This window comes from Squalius cephalus (assembly GCF_949319135.1).
Source record: "Squalius cephalus genome assembly, chromosome: 13".
NCBI lineage: Eukaryota > Metazoa > Chordata > Actinopteri > Cypriniformes > Leuciscidae > Squalius > Squalius cephalus.
This window is the reverse complement of record NC_137134.1, coordinates 38,515,075-38,532,869: the sequence shown is the minus strand read 5'-3', so window position 1 is coordinate 38,532,869 and position 17,795 is coordinate 38,515,075. Positions and strand designations below refer to the sequence as shown.

Below are 17,795 nucleotides of genomic sequence, written 5' to 3'. Positions count from 1 at the left end.
CTAAATTTGGCAAAATGAATTTAAAATCTATCTTGTGAACGTTAAAATAAACTGAATTTAATGAACAAAAATTTCAAAACAAAAACATTTGCGAAATTCGAACAAGGTTGATTCATGTTCTTGATTCCTCTGAAAACATTTTTTATCAAAAAACATCATACACAGAAACCACAGTCTCAAAAAACAAACTGGTTTAATATGTATATAAAAAAAAACACGACCAGTCTAAGGATCTCACAGAAAAAAACAAAACAAATATATCCGACTGAGTATATGACCCAACTAGTGCTTAAACACAGAGACAGATCGATCTACTCTAAGTAAAAATACATGCTTCCCTCTTCTTATCACTCTCTAAGCGAGGAAACGCAGCAGACGGGCTTCAAACTGTGCCGTTGTTGAGCTGTAACATCCTTCTGTGATAACGCAACTCAATTCCAGTCCGTAGAGTTCATATAAAAGAGCGGCCTCATTCATCCACACAGACAGGGGGCGCCGGTGTCCAATCAGTCCAATCCCTGCACCTCATGCGGCTTGTACACCGACGAAACGAGATTTCCTGAAAGAACAGCATTCGTTTGGTTAAATTTAACATCTAAACATGTCAAATTAACACTTTTATCAATAAAAACGTATCGTTAAATCCTTCAGGTCAACGTAAAGGCCCGAAGAGCGAAGCGACAAAGCAATGCAAAACTGCACCAAAACTAAAGCTCATATTGATCCATTTATGGGGGAAATTTGCATATATTAAATAGCAAGCGAATCGTTCATGTGCTACAAGATACGAACAATATGAACATTAAAAAATGCTGAGTTAAAATAAAGCTGGAATAAAATATAAATATTAGATGAAAAACGTAGAAATGTTTCCTTAGCTACTAAGCGATTTTTTTTTTTTAGTTGAAAACTAAATAGAAAAACTAACAAATGACAAAAGCAAAAAAAACACTAAAATTAAATCTAATAAAAATAAAATAATACTATAATAGTATATAAATAATACTAAAATATCATTGCTGCATAATCCAATTCACAAACATATGACTCTTTTGAACTGATTCTTTCAAAACGACTCATGAATCACTGCAATGATCGTATTTAAATATTCGATTCGCTCGTCTCTTAAAGATTCACTTTCAAATCTGAATCATTCACAGTTAAAGATTCACATTCAGAGCAAATTTTCGTGGTGATAAAAACAGCGTTAAAAATAACAGAATAAATAAAATATTGTTTCATGGGAATGAATCGGGGAAATGATTCGCTCTGTCGCGGTGAAAATTCACGCTGAAGAGATTAAACAATATGAACAAACAAAAGCGATGTTAATATAAAAATGCGAATTTTAATATAAAATTTATATGGCGAATGTCAAAATAAACAGAATTAATTATATGCACAAACAAAAATGGACATTTAAATACACATTTAAAACGGTATGGTAATATTAAAAATAATGTGAAATTATAGGATGAAATACTACATGTATTTTGCGAAAAGCATTAAAACTATTATTACTAAAGTAAAATTTGGTAAAATTTCATGTTAAAAACAATTTTCCGTAGTAATATCAATATCAGTCTGGTTTTTGTTTAGCATCTAGTGTGGACGAATTATTAGGCGAGTTTTAGCACGTCACAGTGTTGCATCATGGGAATGACTGGGTCAAGTAGACCTGAAGCATTCGATCGCACACACATGCGTTATTGTGTAAACAGCACAGGGGTCAGAGCAGGAAGGACAGGAAGGCAAGCAGGAAGTAGATGCGGCCAATCACAGCTGAGCTCAAGCCGCGGGTCAAAGGTCGCAGCGGGGTCTTACCTGGCGTCCCCAGCCCCTCTGCTCTGTCCCGGCAGACTTTGGGTCTGAACGGAGAGTCTTTGTCTTTACCTTTAGATCCCTTGGGTCGCCCCGCCGCCTTCTTCTTCGACTTACTGTCGCCCTTCACGCCCAGTAAGGGATGAACCTCTGAGAGAAACACAAAGGTCAGAGGTCAGAGGCGTGGACTGATGGAGAGCAGAAGCAGAGGATCCGAGTGTTAACCACATGTTCTACTGAGTGAGAGAGGAAATACTGCAGTAGACTGACTTCGAACGCCCTATTTTACTGTCATGAGTGAATATTGTAGAAAATTACACACTAGCATTTAACACAGGTTTGCAGTGTTTATAAAGAGGTCCAGCAGGAGGCGCTGTAGGAGCGACCGAAACAGCGGTTTCCACGGTAACGGACGAACACAAAGCGGTTTCCACGGTAACGGCTGTACACAAAGCAGTTTCCACAGTAACAACTGAACACAAAGCGGTTTCCGCGGTAACGGATGAACACAAACCAGCAACGCTCATAAACGCTGCTTTATCAGGAAAGATTAAGAAAGAATAATTGAAAATAACACTGAAACTTTTCTAAAAACAGTCGTTCCCTTCAAAGATACATTCATATAAAAACACCCGCGCCGCGTTTCGACTGTGAAACCTGCAGTGCTCATGTTTATTCAGCGATGTCAATGCCTTTTGGAAAATCTATTTGTGGCGGCAGTGTTGATATTGTGAACTAATTGTGTGGGAAACACTGTAATATAATTTGACAGCTATCAGTTATAGTTTAACCTCTCCATCTTCACCGTCACAGTAACACACACATCTGAGCATCACCAGAGAACAGTGAAAGACCCTCTCACACAGTGTCGCGCCGCGTTCCCAACGCTGTTAAAGGGGTCATCGGATGCTAAATGCACTTCTATATGGTGTTTGCAATATAAATGTGTCTTTGCAGTGTGTGGACAACCACCATACAATGAAAAAAATCAATTCAAAAAGCCTCAACACTCTCAATAATCAAGCCGTTTGGATTTTCTGAGCATCTTGCTCCGCCCACGACCGCTGACGCACTGTCCCGTATTAGCATATTTCCCATATTAGCATATTTCCTGTATTAGCATATTTCCACCCTCAGCCATTTGTATACTGTCCGCCAAGGCATCACTTTAGTGTCTTGTGTCGATGGTATGGCAGTTGCTCATTATCATTTAAAGAGACATGCACCTCATTATCATTTAAAGAGACATGCACCTCATTATCATTTAAAGAGACATGCACCTCATTATCACTTAAAGAGACATGCACCTCATTATCATTTAAAGAAACATGCACCTCATTATCACTTAAAGAGACATGCACCTCATTATCATTTAAAGAGACATGCACCTCATTATCACTTAAAGAGACATGCACCTCATTATCACTTAAAGAGACATGCACCTCATTATCATTTAAAGAGACATGCACCTCATTATCACTTAAAGAGACATGCACCTCATTATCACTTAAAGAAACATGCACCTCATTATCACTTAAAGAGACATGCACCTCATTATCACTTAAAGAGACATGCACCTCATTATCATTTAAAGAGACATGCACCTCATTATCACTTAAAGAGACATGCACCTCATTATCACTTAAAGAGACATGCACCTCTTTATCACTTAAAGAGACATGCACCTCATTATCATTTAAAGAGACATGCACCGAAACGGGTCGCTGTGGACAGAGCTGTTTTTGAGGAGGTAAAAAGTGTGTTGTTTTACACAACCATTGAGGAATTTAACCAAAGTATGTTACAAACTTTACATGAGCACCCTAAAGACTCATACCAACTTGGAAAACGGGCATCCGATGACCCTTTTAAAGCGACACACACAGGTATTGCGGTATACAAAAATTCATATCATAACAAAAATAAACACTGGTATTCGGTATGAACAGGAATAGCTTGCAGCACTAGCGCTCACCGTCGCTCGGGACGCCCTGCAGCTCGATGGTGGTGGTGCGGATCTTCTTCTTGGGCGGCGCTCCGTCCGCCGACGGCTGCCGCTGTTTCTTGTCCGTGGGGCCGCTGTGCGCGGAGCCGTCATCGGGCGTAGCGGTCTGACCCGCGGCTTCGGGAGGAGGGCCGAACGGGTTCTCCTCGGGGTCCTCGACCTCCGGAGCGATGGGCAGATACAGCAGCGCTTTATAGTCCTCCAGCTCCTCGTCACTGCAAACACCAGTCGCCGTTAAACGCCGCTAGCGAGGCTAACCGCTAACTCATGAAGCGGACATTACATTTCACTGCGAGAAATAGTCGGTCAAAGACTGTATTACAAGTTAAGTTCAGCAAATTACATTTCAAATTTACTTTTTCAAACTTAAACATTATGAACAAACAAAAAAAACATTTGTAACTATGATAATATTAAAAATAATGTGAAGTTTAGCGAATTACACTTTAAAAATATTTTGCGAATGTCAAAATAAACTACTAAAAATGATCAAACAAAAACATCAAAACTAAAAACAAATTTACAAAAAAGTCAAATTATGATAAAATTAAAAATAACTTAAATTTTTGCGAATTATGTTTAAAAGTATTTTGCGAATGTTAAAATAAACTAGATTAAAAAAAACACATTTGAGATGATATTTAAAAAATAAAAATGTTATATTTAAAAAAATGTGAATGTTAAAATAAAGTAGAAGTAAAAAAAAAAAACATTTTAAACTGTGATGATATTAAAAATAATGTAAATTTTTGCAAATTATATTTTAAAAAGTATTTTTTTTAAGTACAAAACATTAATAAAAACATAATTAAAAAACATTAGTAACTATAATATTTAAAATAAAGCTAAAGTTATCTAATAACATTTAAAATTTATATTGTGTATTCCAAACAGTGAATTAAGGAATATGAACAAACACACACACATTAAAATCTAGAGAGCAAACAACAGAACTACAGTGAACATCGTCCCTGGAGTGTTTAACATCATTAACTAGTGTCGAGTGTGTTTCCTGTCCTCACAGGAAATGACACGTCAGAACTCATGTGATGTTTAATAGAGACAGAGCGCATTTAGGCCACTAAGACACTGTTCTGTGTTTAGTTATAAGTCATAAATGACGAGGAGGCAGCTTCACACAGTACAGAGTCAATGGAGACGGTGGGCGTGGCTTCAGATTCTGACGTGTGTCGCTCTGTCTCTATATAAGCAGTGAGGGGCGGGGTTTAGACTCGCTGTGGGCGGGGCTTGATACAGAAGGCAACAGTTGTGTCGGATTACTTCAGATCTACTGTTCAGGGCATTAGTGAGTGTGTCTGACCTGCTGCAGAAAGCCTGGATCGGGTCGACCGACGTGACGTCCACCTCCTCATCCTCTGCGGCGTCGGCTCCTGACACACACACACACACACGGTCAGTGTCATCTCTGAATCAACATGCAGCAATGCTTCATTTTTCTAAATGTCATAATCATTTGTTAACACACAAGTATTCATTACTTCAGTGAGCTCATTGTTTCTGCATTAAAATATTACATTGTTTAAATTAAAAGATTTTTAGCTAACTGTGATTTGTATATGTACATTTCTGAAATACATAACTCAGACATTTCCTCTGATAACAGATCGCTGTAAACTGTAATGTGGACTCATGCACTTTCTGTAAAGCTGCTGTGAAATTATGTGTATTGTGAAAATAAATTAATTGAATTGAATCTTCATCAGTGTGTGTGTGTGTGTGTGTGTGTGTGTGTGTGTGTGTGTGTTTACCTGTCTGTTCCGGTTCACTCTTGTCCTCGTCCTCGATGTCAAACTCAGACTCTCTCTCTTCATACTCCACGTTCTCGTCCAGCTCTTTAAAGTCCGGTGCAAACGCGCTCCAGTTCTCCTGCACACACACACACCCACACACACACACAGTCAGCTTCCTACCGTCGACTTAGGCCACACCCTAACAAGTGTGCGAGTTTAGATCGTTCGTTTACTAGTGGTCAGCTGATACATCACCTGAATTTTTTTTTTATTATCGATACATTTTTTCTGTTTTCAGAAGCAGGACTTTTATTTTGACACACAGGAGCTCTCCGTCTTCAGGGGTTTATGGTCTTTGTTTAACTATTCTGTCTAAATGAATCCTGTGCATTTGCACAGAGGCGCTGTCAAAATAAAAGTCCTGGCACTGTCATAATTTCTAATTTAGTAAATAAGTAAAATAAATATAAATGTAATTGCAGCAATTGTTAGGCGTGTGTTATTTACCATATTTAAATTAAATGGCATGATTTCACATATAAAAACAAAAATATTTACAACTCTAAGGTAATATTAAAAACAATGCAAAATTTTCCTAATTATATACAGTATTTAAAATGTATTTTGCGAAAATTTAAATAAACTGGATTAATCAATGTGAAAAAAAAGCCAAAATTAAAGAAAAGTTTTTTTTAAACGGTTTGATAATACTAAAAATAATGCGACATTTAGCAAATTATATTTAACATTTATTTTGCGGATGTCAAAATAAACAGCATTAATCAGTATGAATAAATAAAAATGTCAAAACTAAAAAAAAACGAACAGTAAAAACACATTTGAAACTGTATAATAAAAATAATGCAGAATTGATCAGTCATGTTTGGCCAGACGTGAAGAGCGGAGAGCTCTGGGTCAGAGTGATTCCTCACCACTTGGTTCTGAGCCCATATGGAGACCACACCGCTGGAGATGGAGGCGATGATGGGCCGCACGGGGTGCCACTGTAAACACACACACACACACACACACACACACACACACACACACACACACACACACACACACACACACACACACAGTGTTCAGTGTCATCCCACACTAGGGGCTTTGATGCTGAATGATTCTCAAATATTAGCATGTGTTTCGATAGGGGCTTTCTTATTTATTTTTTTATTTTTTTTTATTTTTTATTTTTAAGAACTAATGGTTCGCTTAGGAACGTTTTCCTGGTTTCACTCGCAGCGCCAGTAGGAACTCTGAAGTGATGTAAGACGCGCTTGTTGTTGTGGCTTTTATTTTGACGGCGCTGAGAACGACTGAACACACAGCGCTCACATTCTCCATGTTCATTAGTTAACGATCTGTCTAACGGTCCTGTCTAATACTTTATTAGATAGAACTGTTATACATATAAAGTAGACAGTAATGAAGAGTTATTAGTGTATGTCGTGTGTTTGATGTCCAGTGTTGCTGAGCAGAAACACATAATCATGTTTCTCTTGATCTCCTCAAAGTTGCGCTGGACTTTCTCCTCAGCGTAAAGATTAAGAGCTTCATCTATCACTGTTTTCCGTGTTCGTAGAGTTAGTTTCTGGAGTAAATATATAGGCTATAATCTGTGTGTTTAAATGGCGGGTTCTGGTGTTTCGCGTGCGTTCGGCCAATCAGCGAACACTAACGTCACTGTAGTTCCTATAGCGCTGGTTTAGACCGACTCTGAAGGAGGAGTAAATTAGTTCCTCCAAAAGGAGTTCCTAGAACTAAAATCATTCCTAGTTCCTGCGGTGCGAACACGCCAAAATCCGGGAACTTCCTTTTGAGTTCTGCCTGAATTCCTCAGAGCCCACGGAGTGCTGGCGGGAACACATCGGCAGACCGGGCGGAATAACATGGAATTTTTTCCAGAAAACTTCTTGCACAGAATAAACTCAAGCACTTTCCAGGACCGTGGATTTATTTTAGATTCACAAACTTTCAAGGATTTCAAGGACCCGTGGGAACCCTGTGTGTGTGTGTGTGTGCGAGTGTGTGTGTGTGTGTGTGTGTGTGTGTGTGTGTGTGTGTGTGTGTGTGCGTGATCACATGCGTGTGTGTGTGTGTGTGTGTGTGTGTGTGTGTGCGAGTGTGTGTGATCACGTGCGTGTGTGTGCGAGTGTGTGTGATCACATGCGTGTGTGTGTGTGTGTGCGTGTGTGTGTGATCACGTGTGTGTGTGTGCGAGTGTGTGTGTGTGATGATCACGTGTGTGTGTGTGTGTGTGTGAGATGATCACATGCGTGTGTGTGCGTGCGAGTGTGATGATCACATGCGTGTGTGTGCGTGCGAGTGTGTGATCACGTGTGTGTGTGCGAGTGTGTGATCACGTGTGTGTGTGTGTGTGTGTGCGCTGCGAGCCCTGTCTATAGTAGGGAAGTATGTGATTTCAGACGCAGCTACACACAGTGTGGTCACACACACACACACACACACACACACACACACACACACACACACACACTGTGTCCTGCATGACCTCTGACCCCGGTGTCTCACCGCTACGTCCAGCAGCAGTTCCCCCCGCGTGCCGTGCAGGATCTTCACCAGGTTCCCGATGCTCTTCTCCCAGATGTAGAGCGCGTGCTGACGGGCCGACCCCGCCACGATGTACTCGCCGTCGCCGGAGAAGCAGCAGCGCTTCCACGGAGTCCTGCGGGCGGAGAGACGTCAGCGCGCACACACACACACACACACACACACACACACACACACACACACACACACACACACACACACACACACACACACACACACACACACACACACACACACACACACACACACCTGTTGACGAGGTCCTGCAGCTTCTGCATGGGCTCTGGTTCCACACACGCACGCACACACACTGCCATGTTTATGTGATTTGTGAGGACATTCCATAGGCGTAATGGTTTTTATACTGTACAAACTGTATATTCTATCCCCTTACACTGCCCCTGCCCCTAAACCTGCCCATCACAGGAAACATTCTGCATTTTTACATTTTTAAAAAAACACTGCTTAGTATGTTTTTAAAGCCATTTGAAAAATGAGGACCCCCAAAATGTCCTCATAAATCACGTATTTTCCCGAGTGTCCTCATTTGCAGGTGTGTTATCATAAAAATGTCATGAAAACAAGTACACACACACACACACACACACACACACACACACCTGTTGACGAGGTCCTGCAGCTTCTGCATGGGCTCTGGTTCTCCGTCTCGGCCGCAGGTCAGGATCTCCCGGCCGTCGTACACGCGGATGATGCGGTCCGCCGTGTTGATGAGGAAGCAGCTGCGGACAGCAGAGCACGCATCACTCAACACATCACGCATCACTCAACACATCACGCATCACTCAACACATCACGCATCACTCAACACATCACGCATCACTCAACACATCACGCATCACTCAACACATCACGCATCACTCAACACACACCAGCTCAACCAACTCACAGATATATATTCATGGTAAAAGAAAAATATAGTCATGGTAAATGAGGACTATTTCTTATTCAATATTTTATGTATTTTAATTAAACTTATTAAATCACTAACAATAATATTATAGTTAACTAATATAATAATAAAAATAATAGTTTGACATTTAGTATTTTTTATTTGATCTTTTTAACTTTTATTAATATAAATATTTTCACATCATTTCTTATTAGTATTATCATAATATAATATTGTTTCATTATTAGTTTCATAAGATAATGAATGTACCTTCCTGTGAATTTGCACAGAGGCGCTATCAAAATAAAAGTCTGCACGCTATCAAAATAAAAGTCTGTACGCTATCAAAATAAAAGTCTGTACGCTATCAAAATAAAAGTCTGTACACTATCAAAATAAAAGTCTGTACACTATCAAAATAAAAGTCTGCACGCTATCAAAATAAAAGTCTGCGCGCTATCAAAATAAAAGTCTGTGTGCTGTCAAAATAAAAGTCTGTACGCTGTCAAAATAAAAGTCCGCAAGCTGTCAAAATAAAAGTCCAGACACTGATAATGAATGCACCTTCACACAGTTAGTACACTGATATTATTATACACTACTATAGGTTTTGAGAGCAGTGAGTGTGTGACCTCTGACCTGCCCTTGCGTGCAAACTCAATGGATTTGATGGCGGTGGTGTTGCTGGTTCCCGTCGTCACTCGGAACGAGGCCACCAGGTCCTGTGTGTCGGTGTTGAGCACCAGAATCTGCAACAGACAAACACATGAAGCTCTCACTCATCAACACACACACACACACACACACACAGTGACCTCTGACCTTCCCCTTGGCGTTCCCAGTATAGATGTACTCCCCGCGCCGGTCGAAGGCCGCCACCACGTTCAGATCCGAGTCGTCGTCGACGGGCAGAACCACATGTTTGGAGTCGGACAGCGTGAGCAGGACAGGCGCAGACTTCATCGGACACACCAGCACTTTATCCCTGAAACACACACACACACACACACGTCATACACTGTAAAAAAAGATGGACGACGCCCTTCACTCTCTTCCATTGGTGAAAAGCGAAGCCGCCAAAGTCCTAATATGGCGCTGGCGTCTTGCGCTGATCTGGGACCTGATTCTGCGCAGTAGCAATTAATTAACTAATATAATAACTAAAATAATAGTTTGGCATTGTTTAGTATTTTTTATGTTATCTTTTTTTAACTTTTATTAATACAAATAAGTATTTTGCCATTATTGATTATAGTAATATTATTATTTAATGTTGTTTTATTATTAGTCTCATATGATAATGAATGTACCTTCATGTGCATTTGCACAGAGGCGCTGTCAAAATAAAAGTTCAGACGCTGTCAAAATAAAAGTTCAGACGCTGTCAAAATAAAAGTTCAGACGCTGTCAAAATAAAAGTAAAATTTGAAATTTGAAAATAAAATTTGAAATTAGAATCAAATACTTCAAATACATTTTTTTCGAGTAGGCGGGGTTTATGAGCTATACTGGGACCAGCCACTGGGGGGCGATCGAGACACTTCAGCTTCACTTTTCAGGACTTTTCTCACACAGGACGTCAGGGAGGCAGGAGGGGAAGTGATGTCACACAGGAAGTCAGGGGTGCGGGGCAGGAAGTGATGTCACTCACATGTCTCTGGGGTGGTACTGCAGCTTGAGGATGGGCGACGGGAAGCGGAAGCGCTGGTCACAGTCTCCCGTCAGGACGTCCCACTGGGACACGATGTTATCAGTGGAGGCGCTGACCAGCTTATGTCCATCTCTGCTCCAGCTGAAGCACACAGAGAGAGAGTGAGTGTGTGTGTGTGTGTGTGAGTGTGTGTACCTGAGTGAGCAGACGGGGTGTATGTGTGTGTGTGTGTCAGTGTTAATTTCAGTCATTATTTTCGTCAACGACATTTTTTCACAGACGAAAACAAGACGATAACTAAATAAAAACTAGTTTTGAATGACAAAAACTATGATGAAAATCTATTGACATTTTCGTCAATGAATAAAAACTAGACGAAAATGTTAGATAGTGACGATTTGGGAAAGCGTTCAGTCTGATGTCCTGCGTTTGTGGTAGATGCGCACAATTGTACTGTGACGTGCTGATCTACCCAGCGGCACACGAGTTGGCATGCGCTGCATGTCTCATTAAACGTTAAAACATGTAAAGGTCTGGGAGAATGAGCAGAGCAGACATGAAGATCTGAATAAGAGTAACAACGCAAAAAAGAGCAATATTCGGTATGGTTTTCTGTGTGCACAGCCATTCACATACACACCTATACAGCGCGCGAGGACTGAATTGAGCTATCTTTCCTGTCTGAATGGACAAATACACACAACATTATGTCTAAATGTCCGTTTTGGAGAGTATTCACGTAAATTATGTCGGTTATTTCTTAAACAGTTGTGAGTGTATCTATGTGCATGTCATTGGACATGAACCGATGTCTTAAAGTGACAGTGGGTAATAAACCTAATGAGGTCTGTGTCCTTAATATTGATCAAGCAACAAAAGAAAAAGAGAAAAGCATTCTTTCTCGTTAATAGCTTTAATAAGGATTAATTATATTTAATTCATACAAATAAATATGTCTGCTTGAAAGAATAGAGAATGATGTATGCAAGTAGTTATAAAGAATTCATATATCATTCATTGAAAAAGACTGTGTTCTACTTTAGGAAAAGTCGTTTTATTTAATTTTGAGATATTTTTTAAGTTACAGTAGTTAAATCTGTATCTGTATTGCATGTTCAAACTTTAAAATCATTCATATTAGCAGGATATGTTTTCTCCGGGAGTATATGGGTTTGGACATTTTAGAGAAATTCTAAATAAATGCATTTAAATTGAAACCCCTTATTTTTTAGTCGACTTAATCTACTGTAGATTTAGTCGACTAAAATCTTATTGTATTTCGTCGACTAAAACTAAAACAATTCAGATGACTAAAATATGACTAAAACTAAATCAAAATTTGCTGTCAAAATTAACACTGGTGTGTGTGTGTGTGTGTGTGTGTGTGTGTGTGTACCTGAGTGAGAAGACGGGGTGTGTGTGTGTACCTGAGTGAGCAGACGGGGTGTGTGTGTGTGTGTGTGTGTGTGTACCTGAGTGAGCAGACGGGGGGTGTGTGTGTGTGTGTGTGTGTGTGTGTGTACCTGAGTGAGCAGACGGGGTGTGTGTGTGTGTGTGTGTGTGTGTGTGTGTGTGTACCTGAGTGAGCAGACGGGGTGTGTGTGTGTGTGTGTGTGTGTGTGTGTGTGTGTGTGTGTGTACCTGAGTGAGCAGACGGGGTGTGTGTGTGTGTGTGTGTGTGTGTGTGTACCTGAGTGAGCAGACGGGGTGTGTGTGTGTGTGTGTGTGTGTGTGTGTACCTGAGTGAGCAGACGGGGTGTGTGTGTGTGTGTGTGTGTGTGTGTGTGTGTGTGTACCTGAGTGAGCAGACGGGGTGTGTGTGTGTGTGTGTGTGTGTGTGTGTGTGTACCTGAGTGAGCAGACGGGGTGTATGTGTGTGTGTGTGTGTGTGTGTGTGTACCTGAGTGAGCAGACGGGGTGTGTGTGTGTGTGTGTGTGTGTGTGTGTGTACCTGAGTGAGCAGACGGGGTGTATGTGTGTGTGTGTGTGTGTGTGTGTGTGTGTACCTGAGTGAGCAGACGGGGTGTGTGTGTGTGTGTGTGTGTGTGTGTGTGTGTGTACCTGAGTGAGCAGACGGGGTGTGTGTGTGTGTGTGTGTGTGTGTGTGTGTGTACCTGAGTGAGCAGACGGGGTGTGTGTGTGTGTGTGTGTGTGTGTGTGTGTGTGTGTGTACCTGAGTGAGCAGACGGGGTGTGTGTGTGTGTGTGTGTGTGTGTGTGTGTGTGTGTGTGTGTACCTGAGTGAGCAGACGGGGTGTGTGTGTGTGTGTGTGTGTGTGTGTGTGTGTACCTGAGTGAGCAGACGGGGTGTATGTGTGTGTGTGTGTACCTGAGTGAGCAGACGGGGTGTATGTGTGTGTGTGTGTACCTGAGTGAGCAGACGGGGTGTGTGTGTGTGTGTGTGTGTGTGTACCTGAGTGAGCAGACGGGGTGTGTGTGTGTGTGTGTGTGTACCTGAGTGAGCAGACGGGGTGTGTGTGTGTGTGTGTGTGTGTGTGTGTGTGTGTGTGTACCTGAGTGAGCAGACGGGGTGTGTGTGTGTGTACCTGAGTGAGCAGACGGGGTGTGTGTGTGTGTACCTGAGTGAGCAGACGGGGTGTGTGTGTGTGTACCTGAGTGAGCAGACGGGGTGTGTGTGTGTGTACCTGAGTGAGCAGACGGGGTGTGTGTGTGTGTACCTGAGTGAGCAGACGGGGTGTGTGTGTGTGTACCTGAGTGAGCAGACGGGGTGTATGTGTGTGTGTGTACCTGAGTGAGCAGACGGGGTGTATGTGTGTGTGTGTACCTGAGTGAGCAGACGGGGTGTATGTGTGTGTGTGTACCTGAGTGAGCAGACGGGGTGTGTGTGTGTGTACCTGAGTGAGCAGACGGGGTGTATGTGTGTGTGTGTACCTGAGTGAGCAGACGGGGTGTATGTGTGTGTGTGTACCTGAGTGAGCAGACGGGGTGTATGTGTGCGCTGATGATTTTGGCGATTCCTCGGGTCAGAAAGTCCCAGATGACGATGCGTCCGTCGTTGCAGCCGACGGCGAGGAGAGTTCCCCAGCGGTTAAACGTGCAGGTCAGAGCCATGCTGATGCAGTCCAGGGTGCCATCGGCCTCCTGCGCGCGCACACACACACACACACACACACACACACACACACACACACACACACGTAAGATATACATATACAGCAGTCTTCATCAAACTAGAGGACAGAAACACAGGTGAACCACACACTCACACACACACTCGATCTCTCTCACTCTCTTTCACTCACACACACACACACACACACACACACACACACTCGATCTCTCTCACTCTCTTTCACTCACTCACTCACACACACACACACACACACACACACACACACACACACACACTCGATCTCTCTCACTCTCTTTCACTCACTCACACACACACACACACACACACACACACACACACACACACACACACTAAGATATATATATAGTTGCTGTACCTCTGGATAATTCTGCCCGAACGACTCTGTAAAATATAGAACAACATTATTTTACATCAACATTCCCGGTAAATTATATAATAATAATACACTCCTGAATGTTTATTAATCTGACAGTTCATTTCAGAGCAGAACGGAAAGGCGCATATAATAACACACATAATTACATGAGTCCCGAAAGAGCAAGAGTCATATTAAATATTTGAGTTACAATAATAATCGATCCGTTGCTTAATAGTTTCCACTGAATGTTTATAAACATTAAAAGACGGCTAGCAGTGAGTTAGCGCTGAGCTAACAGCCGCAGAAACAGCAGATCTCACCGAGCAGCTCCAGGTTCATCTCTGCTGCGACACGAGCACAAGCTCGGTGATCAGCGAGCACAGAAATTAAAATATGAACGAAAAATCTGCAGAAAATGAAAATATTACAGCATTCCCGATGAGCGACTGGCGCGGAGATGCGAGGAAGGACCCCAAAACAAAGCGCCCCGCGGAGCGCCTGAACAAAAATACCAGAAAATCAAGAAATAATTGCTTTGAGTTCAAACCTAAACGCTAACAGCGCCACACTTTCCAGATAGGTAGTCTTATTTAATAGATTAATAAGACACTTTGTCATTAAATCTAAAGTATAATAAAAAAATGAGATTTACAGTGTTGCAGCAGCAAAATATTACAGCATACAACTAATTTCATTTGGTTAATTATAAAGTACCGAAAAATACAAAACAACAACGTCAACCTGACAGTAAATACACTTTATTTGTCACAAAACCGCACTCACTACAACGCAACATACAGTGTTTCCCATCAGTTTTTGTTTCAAAAGTTTTAAAAAATAATATCTTATAATTGAATCTGTATCAACATTGTTTTTTATGTATAATGTAAATTTACATCGTAAATAAGATTTATTTGATAAAAAAGCTGAGAGTCTCAAGAGTTTTCCATTAGAAGGCAACAGTTTCCTGCTGTTCATCAGTATTTTCCAGTGGTGTCCTGAAACCGCGCGTTCAGATCCAAAATGGCGCCCTATGGAGTCGCGCCCGTGATAATCCGGGATTCTGAGGACGCGACCAATCAGAGAGCGGATGAGGGAAGAAGGCGGGGTAAGGGATCCTCGGAAATTCGGTTATTACAGCATCGTTAGTGGACATAAACGGCAACTGAATGGCCGGACCGCATTTTAAAATCATACTAAACCGTATTTGATGTTCAAAATCATTCGAAGTTACTCGCAAAGCTATGTACATCCACGCCGCATAAACGTGAGAGGGATCCTTTGACGTCACTCTAATGCGGACCAATGAGCGGGCTCCATATGTGGAGCACGAGCAGCGTGACCTATCGAGACAGCGCACGGGCAGCATAGATGTAAAACTATAGAATGAAATATCGTTTCAAATGCTCAATAATATACAAGTAATATCAAACAGACTTTTAATCGGTATTTACACGGTAACATGAATATTTAGAGGTCCCAGCCGCTTATCTATCTTTACCACCCTTAAAACATTATATATTAAGCTGTGGGGTACATCTAGTTTGTGAGTGTCTGTGATCTGCGTTAGTCGCTGGTGTTGGCGCATGCGCAGTGCGCAGAACTGTTATGAAACTGTGCTGATTTGTCCCGGTTCTGTGGGACTGGAGTTAAGTGATCTGACCAGTTCTGCTGTGTTTACACGGACATATTTATTAAATCTGACATGAAAATATCACTTGGAGTCACATAAAATCATCTGACTCTGTTTGTGTCGCCTCAGGTAAGTCTGCTCTTACATTCTGATGATATTTCACGAATATATCGAATATAAACTCGACATAAAGGTTACATAAAAACCCAGTCATGACCCATATGTTAAGAACACACACAGCTGTATTTAAACCTGAACCTTTTGTTTATTTATAATGTTTTTGTGATATTTGATGATGTAAGTGACCCAATTTTAGGACTGAGGGTCCGATTATTAGACATTTCAACATGATATGTAAAGCGTATGATGATAATGCCTTTAATATCCTTTAATCTGGAAACTGCTTTATCATTTCTGTTTCATTCTGTTACTATGTAAAAAGTAATTAAAGGTGAAATATTATTGCATTTTTGATTCATTTATATTAATAAAATAACACATCAAAAGCATAATAATATATCAAATTAGTAGAAATATTAATATTATTGTTAGTATTAGTAGCATAATTATTATTAATAATAATTAAATGAAAACAGCTTGAAGTATTTATTAATGTTATTATTAATACAATAAAACAGCCTTCAACAAGTATTATTATTATTATCAATAATTATCATCATCATCAACACATTCAATTAATAACACTTGAAGACTTGTTTAATTTAATGTGTTCATAATAATACTAGTTTTGAATTAAACTTTAATTAAATGCTAATAAACCAATAATAAATCTAAAGTGTAATAATTTATAAAATAGTATTATAAACAAATTAGCAAATATGTATCATGATGCTTCATATAGTTAAATATAAATATTATTAGTAGTATCAAGATTATTAGTAAAGAAATATGCCTACATTAAAACAGCAAGTGTTTATTATTGTTATTATTAATAAGTATTATTATCAATGATTATCATTAAAATAACAATTGCAGATTTTTAAATAATACTAATACTTGATTTGAATATTATTAAACATGTAATTAAATATAAACGTAACGTACACTCATATCACAGTTTATTAAATGAGCAGTGATATTTAGTGTAATATTTCTGTAGATTATTATGCTGTAGATTTATTATATTATATTATGTATGTGCATTTACATTTAATTAATTATAATAATTGAAAACAAGTATTTTTTGATTAACACATTAAATTAAAAAATGCTTAAAGTTTTATTAATTTAATTTAATGGTAATAATAATAAATGGTCTTCTAGTATTATTAATGTAATGTGTTACTGATGAAAATAATAATGTTAATAATATATAAGATCTATAAAAATATGTTGACTGGTCATGTGATATAGGGGTGTGTGTTTATATGAGTGATGATGATGATGAAGATGATGATGATGTTGTTGATGATGATGATGAAGATGATGATGATGATGATGATGTTGTTGATGATGATGATGAAGATTATGATGATGATGATGAAGAAGATTATGATGATGATGATGATGAAGATGATGTTGATGATGATGAAGATTATGATGATGATGTTGTTGATGATGATGATGATGTTGATGATGATGAAGATTATGATGATGATGATGATGATGATGTTGTTGATGATGATGATGATGATGATGATGATGTTTCAGGGAGAGATCCGATCATGTCCTCCATCAACTCGGTCCACTGGTTCCGTAAGGGCCTCCGTCTCCATGACAACCCGGCCCTGCTGGAGGCCCTGCGCGGCGCCCAATCACTGCGCTGCGTTTACTTCCTGGACCCCTGGTTCGCCGGGGCCTCCAACCTGGGCGTCAACAGGTGGAGGTGAGGGACACACACTCACACACACACACACACACACACACACACACACACACACACACACACACACACACACTCACACACGCACACACACTCACACACACACACACTCACTCGCTCGTACACAGGGTTTAC

At 40.3% G+C, this 17,795-nt stretch overlaps 2 protein-coding genes across 9 annotated transcripts in view; one reads left to right on the top strand and one right to left on the bottom strand.

Annotated features, from left to right (window-relative positions):
• Nucleotides 1-176: 176 nt before the first annotated feature.
• On the bottom strand, nucleotides 177-14,678 carry rbbp5 (retinoblastoma binding protein 5). 3 transcript variants are annotated; one of them, XM_079891089.1, is made up of 14 exons: nucleotides 14,505-14,678; nucleotides 14,182-14,207; nucleotides 13,641-13,813; nucleotides 10,713-10,853; nucleotides 9,884-10,046; nucleotides 9,701-9,810; nucleotides 8,772-8,891; nucleotides 8,113-8,266; nucleotides 6,510-6,581; nucleotides 5,596-5,713; nucleotides 5,148-5,217; nucleotides 3,797-4,041; nucleotides 1,825-1,971; nucleotides 177-559 (listed from the first exon to the last, which is right to left on the bottom strand). In XM_079891089.1, the coding sequence occupies exons 1-14, from the start codon at nucleotides 14,521-14,523 to the stop codon at nucleotides 507-509; spliced, it is 1,611 nt and encodes a 536-aa protein (XP_079747215.1). In that variant the 5' UTR covers nucleotides 14,524-14,678; the 3' UTR covers nucleotides 177-506. The 3 variants fall into 3 exon arrangements, with proteins under 3 accessions (XP_079747215.1, XP_079747216.1, XP_079747217.1); XM_079891090.1 differs by having other exon boundaries at nucleotides 1,894-1,971; XM_079891091.1 differs by lacking the exons at nucleotides 13,641-13,813; nucleotides 14,182-14,207; nucleotides 14,505-14,678 and adding an exon at nucleotides 10,908-10,929.
• A 1,090-nt stretch (nucleotides 14,679-15,768) lies between these two features.
• Nucleotides 15,769-17,795, top strand: part of cry3b (cryptochrome circadian regulator 3b) — a 10,924-nt gene continuing 8,897 nt past the window's right edge. For 4 of the 6 annotated variants that reach the window (XM_079890213.1, XM_079890210.1, XM_079890212.1 and 1 more), the window contains exons 1-2: nucleotides 15,874-15,950; nucleotides 17,493-17,663. In XM_079890213.1, coding sequence (XP_079746339.1) covers nucleotides 17,503-17,663 — 161 coding nt within the window. In that variant the 5' untranslated portion in view covers nucleotides 15,874-15,950; nucleotides 17,493-17,502. Of the gene's footprint in view, nucleotides 15,951-17,488; nucleotides 17,664-17,795 lie in introns of all 6 variants that reach the window. The other 2 variants (XM_079890211.1, XM_079890209.1) reach the window with 1 other exon arrangement.